The sequence below is a fragment of the Gymnogyps californianus genome, unplaced genomic scaffold, assembly GCF_018139145.2.
Source record: "Gymnogyps californianus isolate 813 unplaced genomic scaffold, ASM1813914v2 HiC_scaffold_35, whole genome shotgun sequence".
Taxonomy (NCBI): domain Eukaryota; kingdom Metazoa; phylum Chordata; class Aves; order Accipitriformes; family Cathartidae; genus Gymnogyps; species Gymnogyps californianus.
Window position 1 is genome coordinate 4,376 of NW_026114235.1, and position 7,294 is coordinate 11,669.

The 7,294-nt window shown below is 38.7% G+C and overlaps 1 protein-coding gene across 1 annotated transcript; it reads left to right on the top strand.

Annotated features, from left to right (window-relative positions):
• Window positions 1–1,046: 1,046 nt before the first annotated feature.
• Window positions 1,047–6,904, top strand: LOC127028592 (regulator of G-protein signaling 7-binding protein-like; the record flags this gene model as incomplete). The annotated part of the gene is made up of 3 exons (XM_050914316.1): window positions 1,047–1,194; window positions 2,661–2,731; window positions 6,813–6,904. Coding segments are annotated over 3 exons (311 nt in total), but the record flags the coding sequence as incomplete, so codon positions are not given.
• Window positions 6,905–7,294: the final 390 nt, after the last annotated feature.

The window sequence follows — 7,294 nt, forward strand, 5'->3', positions numbered from 1 at the left end:
AGGAAGTACTTGGGTTTGTTCTGATGTGAAAATTTATCAAATTGCAAAAATTGTGAGATGAAAAGACATTTCCTACTCAACTCCTCATATCACTAGTTTAAACATTGATGTTGTTTTCTCTATTTTTAGAAGGTTTTATTTGTTTCTTTCTGAGAATTGTTTACTCCATTTGTGAGAGAACTAAGAGGGGAAAAACTTTAATTTCTCAATAACGTGTCTGGGATGCACTCCAATTTGAAAATTCTCATTTAAATTATGTTCACAAAAAGAATTTGTCCCATCCTGTACTTGGTGCCAGGGCTGTACTTGCCACTACAGAAAAGGAGTACCATCTGACAATCCACAGGAGGTTTGCAAGGATACAAAAAAATCCCACCAGTACTTAACTCTCTTGCATGTTCCACTATCATGGTCCACATCCATTATCCCATTCTCTCCCTGACAAAAGCCCTGGCAGATCTGTCACGAAGTCCCCACTCAATTCTGACACTGCATTTCATTTTCATATAGTAAGCATAAATTAGGCAAGTGTAAGCATGGAAATTCAGAATATAATGCATATTGGGCTGTGAATGGTGGCAGCTATGTATTGCTTTTAAAATCATCAATTACAAAACTGCACATTTTTATCTTTTGTTTTCCCTTAGTATTGCAGTAATACTAGGAAACATGGATTGCAATGTTCTTTAATGTCAAAGTTTTTGAAGTTGCTTTCAGAATGTATGCTCTAGTTCCCTATTTATTTTGTTCTTTTTTGTCCTCTGGCTCTTATTTTGTGTCACATGTGAGCCACTGGAGTTTAACTGAAACTCTTCATAATACTAAGTAAAATTCTAAGCTCCATACATGCCTGCATGGGATTTCTCTTAGTTTTGTTTGGTAGAAGTAACATATAGCAGTACTCTGATTAGCAGATTGGTGTGATCTGCTCTCTTTCTGAACAGTTCTTAGTGCAAGATCAAGCTCAAAACATCAATGATATAATCTGAGCATACATTTTAATTAATAAATAATGGGGATACATGTTTTGTTTAAATATTTTAAAGGAAAAGAGCCTTGTGCCCCACCCAAGATCCTAGATACTAAAGTGGAGGAGAGTTCCGAAGTACCTATTTTAGAAGACACGTCATCATCACCAACAGATATTCAACAGCATTTATGGCAGGTTTCTACAGATATTGAAAACACTGAAAGGTATGTATAGAACTTCATTCCTAAATAAAACAAATTTCTGTCTGGGGTTTATTTAGTCTTTTCCAATTAGGCAGCCAGTATTGCTACTATAAAAGGTGTTAGTAAATTAAATAGCCTGTTAACATTTCTGTTACATTTAACATATCTGAGAGCAACTCCTAAAAGAAGGGCAGAGAGAAGTGACATCCTTAATTTGACTAATTACCAGAGGGTAATTGTCAAAAACAAAGGGTAGGAAATTATAGTGCTAGCAGGCCAGGTTCTCTAAAAGAGGCAGCTTTTGTCTCATCTTAAGTGGTTATTAATTTGTACCTGAAATCTGCTGGCCTGCGGTTCTGCATTCATAAATCAAAAGCACAGAATCTAGTTCATGTCAGTTGTTTCTGCCCGCCCATAGTTATGAATGTGGAAGCCTTAGGAGGGGAGGGGAACATCATCCACAGGTATGTCAAAGTGGACTTCTCTTACCCTCTTAACTATGCAGTTGAAAGACAAAACTGAGACCCTTTAGTAGGGAGTAATCCTGATGGCCATCATTTCTTTGCAAAAAATACCTGTTTTGATGACTTTGTATATTAAGTTGCTGCTGAGATTTTAATGGTTACCATGTTTATTTATATAAAATAAAGTTCTGTTCTACTGAGAGAGTAACTCAGAGAATAAAACTGAGCAATAAGCAAGTCATGCTGCTTCATTTCTAAGAACCATTTTATATGTAGATGAATGAGGCAAGAACACATTGTTTTTAAATCCTGAAAGCCTTAAGACATTACAAGCCTGCACACAAAATTGCTGGTCTGCCATCTATCTGTAAAACAGGAATCTTTTTGCAACTTATGGCCTCTCTCAAAACATATCCATATGTAACTTGCTTTGTGAGATGATATTTTCTTATCATATTTTCCATCTTCTGCCTTTTAGCAAATTTCATGCCAAAGTCCTCTTAAGAGGGGGTGAGAGTGACAGCGCTTTTTCTAAAATTTTCACTTAATGCGCAGGGAGCTTACGTGACATGGATTAGCTACGTGTATTATAATTTCCTTATAAACAATGAAATATATTCATGGCACAAGCTACAAAATGCTGATAAGGGGTATTAAGTTAACATTAGTACTGGCTTATGCTAATTTTAAGGCATATTGTGTATTTTGCCACTAGGATCACATTGTGCCCACCAACTCATTTAATACTCAAGGGCCAGAATAGATCATAAATTTGGACTGGATGCTACTAATTAAAATCAGACTGGCTTAAAAGTGCTCCCTTATTAAATCTACTGCCCTTTATTTTGGTATGCATCTTCTGATACATGTATTTGAACCAAATGCTTGCCCAAGAGATTTTTGTATTATTTAGTTTGGTTTATTGCTCCATTATTTCAGCATATAAAGCTATACTGTGAGCCATTCCCCATTCAGTCTTCAACTGCTGTTCTATTGTATCTCTTTCAACTTTTGTTTCCACAGAGATATGAAAGAAATGAAAAACCTTTTAAGTAAACTCAGGGAGACTATGCCTTTACCACTGAAAAATCAAGGTAGGTTTTATATTTTCTTCATGTAAGGAAAATTAAGATAATTAAAGGTTTTACCTTCCATTAGATCTGAAAAATCTAGCGGGTTTTTTGGTAGAAATTACAAAAAGAAAAATCTATGTGAAGTCCCTTCCCTACTGATTCAGTGGAGCCAGAATTTAATGTGAACTTTGTTCTCTTGAGTTTCACATGAGGTATTCTGGAAGTTTATAGATATGATATCTATAGATAAAATAATAGACTTTTCCTGGTGACATGAAGGCAGCAGCACAACTAATTCCCTGTGTCAGGAGGCTTTCTTTTTCAAAGGTGATGAAGGTGTAAATTGCACAGACTATGATAGGGATCCTGCTGAGTGATGCAGTTTGCTTTACCCCCGCAAGGCTTGTAGATTCTGTGATATGACACTGACCCTATGCAGAAGAGATACTTGACTTGAGACTGCTAATGTTGTCCCAAAAATCAGGATTCTTTCACCCGGTGTGCAAAAAAGCCGATTAACACACAGAGTCGAGATATTTGTTTATTTCATGTCTGCGCAGAGATGGGTGCTAGGTGGTAACTCCACAAAGCTAGCACACCTGGTTAACACACGGTAAAGCATTTTATACCTTTCGAGCAACAGTTATCAGTGCTTTTACAGTTTCGCTGAGTTACCCTCGTTCCTATTGGTTCTCGCAAGTCTCATCTCCACTTAAAGTCGCAGCATCCTCCTTTTTTACTGCGCATGTTCTGTGAGGAAGGGGTTTCTGTTGGTAGGGGGCTCTCCCTACCCGAGGGCGGGTTTTCTAGTATGTTAATTAGGAGAGTTCACTCACAGTTCAAGTAGCTCTTTGATTGCCCCTGTGCTTATCTTTTGGTATTTCTTTACCCAGCTGACTTATGGTGTCATCTTGTTTCTCTTCTCAAGGTCACACCTCGTTAACTAAGTAGCATCCTTTGTTTTTGTTTCTCGCATATCTCCAACACTAACAGCTTGCTTTTCCCAGTAGTCAGCTATGAGGCACCCTATACAAATGCACAGGGGATAGGATCTCCACCCTATACATGTATTTAGCAATGGGCCTTCATTTTGTGGCCCAGCAGTCTTAAATACTCCACATCTACAGGGACTCTCTTTCTTCATGTGAACAACATTAAAAAGATAATAATTTTCCTTTTTTGTTTCTTCTTGATAATGTGTATTTCTTAAATGCTGTGTAGTCTTTGCATACTGGCAGCTGATGAAGTATGCCTAACGTGTCCTAGATCTTGTCCCAAGTAACTAAGCAGTCTAACATTCATCATAATATGGTAAAAGATGAATATAGAATGGATGAATTCATTATACAAGTAAGATTTTATGGCAGGATGGCTTGATAGAAAACTATTTGAAAGGAGAAAGGGAATTGCTTATGATACATGATACAGATGTGCCATTACAGACACTGGAAAAATGCCAAAGTCTGTGCCTAGCCTAGAAGAAAGCAGCATGGTGGAAATAAGGAAAGAAAAGACAAATAAAGCATATACCAACTTGAATTCAGAACAGAGACAAAGGCATACAGAATTCTTCTCTGCTGTCTGGTGTCTACACTGCCCTTCAACGCTGCCAGAAAAATCGCTGATCACCTGTGCAGCAGGATGGGAAACGTGTCAGCTAGAGTTTAAAAGCTCTGAGACATGCCCCAGGATCAGGGAATCATAAGCGGTGTTTTTGCTGCTCCCACAGACTACAACTGTGATGTTGAGTTTACAGATGACCTCTGAGAATTGATGCCTTATCGTGGTTTAATCCCAGCCGGCAACAAAGCACCATGCGGCCGCTCGCTCACTCCTCCCCCTGGTGGGATGGGGAGGAGAAAATACAACAAAAAAAGCTCGTGGGTTGAGACAAGGACAGGGAGGAATCACTCACCACTTATGGTCACAGGCAAAACAGACTCGATTTTGGGGAAAAATAAACCAATTTAATTTGTTAACAACTAAATCGGAGTAGAATGATGATAAATAGAACCATATCTTAAAAACACACCTTCCCCCCGCCCCTCCTTACTTCCCGGGCTCAGCTTTGCTCCCGATTCCTCTACCACCTCCTCCCCCCAGCGGCGCAGGGGGGCAGGAATGGGGCTTGCAGTCAGTTCATCCCACATTGTCTCTGCCGCTCCTTCCACAGGGGGCGGACTCCTCACACTCTTCCCCTGCTCCAGCGTGGTGTCCCTCTCACGGGGGTCAGCCCTCCATGAGTTTCTCCAACTCAAGTCCTTTCCACGCACTGCAGTCCTCCGTAAACTGCTCCAGCGTGGGCTTTACCACAGACTCGCGGCCTTTTCTGGGCCCAGCCACCTGCTCCACCGTGGGGTCCTCCAAGGGCTGCAGGGGAATCTTTGCTCCACCGTTAACCCTCCATGGGCTGCAGGGGAATCTTTGTTCCACCGTTAACCCTCCATGGGCTGCAGGGGGACAGCCTGCCGTCTCACCACGGGCTGCAGGGGATTTTTTTTTTTTTCCCCCTTCTTAAATATGCTATCACAGAGGCGCTACCACCGTTGCCGATTGGCTCAGCCTTGGCCAGAGGTGGGTCCGGGTTGGAGCCAGGGAAGCTTCTAGTAGCTTCTCACAGGAGCCACCCCTGTAGCCCCTCCCTCGCTACACAAACCCAACACATGCCTGAAGAATGGACAGTCATACTCATTATTCATACAGCACTTAATTTTTTTTAAATATTCCAAGACCTTTAATAAATTAAACCTAGATAACAGTATAAGTAAATAGAACAAACAAACAACATTATAGGTAATTAATATAGAATAGAATAGAATATTTCAGTTGGAAGGGACCTACAATGATCATCTAGTCCAACTGCCTGACCACTTCAGGGCTGACCAAAAGTTAAAGCATGTTGTTAAGGGCATTGTCCAAATGCCTCTTAAACACTGACAGGCATGGGGCATCAACCACCTCTCTAGGAAGCCTCTTCCAGTGGTCTGGACTGTAATTTTTACATTTTGTTGTTGCTTACACAACAAAGCATGGTTTAAGAGAATGATTATGAGATGACTGAATGCCATTGAATGAATTGATCTTTACAAGACCTGATCCTGCTTTCAGTTAAATGAGTGTTTTGCTGTTGATTTCAGTGACAGCCAGAAAGGAATTAAGACTGTAAGCCCACAAAAGCTTTACATAATGTTATTGACTGCTCACAGACCTGGTTTTTTTGTATGGAATTCTCTTAAGTGACAGCAGGAAAGTTACTATGCTAAGAAATTCAGAACTCTTACCTATGTTCTTATAGTTAAGTATTTGTATTACAGTAGTGTCTAGAGCCTACAATCAAAACTAGATCCCTGATGTAACAAGAATAGGAACATAATGAGGCATAGTTCTTAGCCTGAAACCATGCCTGAAGATGGCTCAAATTCAAAGTAAATTATAAAGATTTTTTGGGATAGTTTGCTGACAGTGCATGAGTTAACATAAGTATGGGCAATAATATATAAATTTTGTATGAATTTAAAAGGAGTTAATATACAAGGTAGAGTAGAAAGCTAACCAGAAACAGGGTGAGCATATTGTGCTAACTTTCCCAGACAAGTGCTTTTAGTCTTGATGTGCCAAGCTGTTCCAATGTTGGAGTTTTAAATGGAAATTCTCACTGATGTGCACAAATGACCACTCAATAATATTTTTTTTCATGTTTAAATTAAGCCAGAATTTAACCTTAGGATCAACATTTTCAAACTTGCATGTCTTCAAGATCTCAAACTACTTATCTTTAGGTTTTATTTGGGACCCTAATATTATTCATCCATGCAGGAATATTTTGGCTTAGGTCTCCCAGTACTGAAGGTGTAATTTCCTTTAGGTTTCATCATTGAACTGGTGGTATTCTTGCCAAAATTTCTATTGCATTATCATGGAGATCCTGATAATTAGCATTTTAAGACTCATATACAAAAATCAGTTTATTATTTGCTCTGTGCCTAGAACAATAGGATCTACTACTTGATCTTGTAGGTGCTGTTAGGACACATAAATATAAAGTCTTTTGTGTGTGTGCATGTGTACATGCTGTATTAAAATGTGAGTTTTTCCATCACAGATGATAGCAGCCTCCTAAACTTGACTCCTTACCCATTAGTAAGAAGACGGAAGCAAAGATTCTTTGGACTGTGTTGTCTTGTCTCAAGTTAGAAGATTAGATACAGAAACACCAAGAAAATCATAACTTTGATTAAACTGCTATCATTTGACCATTGAAAAGATAAACATTACTACTTTTGATTATAAAGTATATTTTCTACACTAGCCTATTGCTTTTTCTCTTCTGCTCCATCTTCCTTTTCAAAATAAGAATTTTAATAGTCTAAAGTTATGGTGGTCAAGAACCAGCTGTGGACTAGATCTAGCATAACTAAGAATGTTTTTAAAACTTTTTAAAGTATGTTTTGCATGCTTACTTTCAACCACTCAGAGAAAATACACATGAATTATGGATAATAGATAATTTTTAAGGTTTTTTTATTGTTTGAACTACAGCTAAAAGTTTGTGCATAGTACAGTACTTTTATTAGTATCATATTA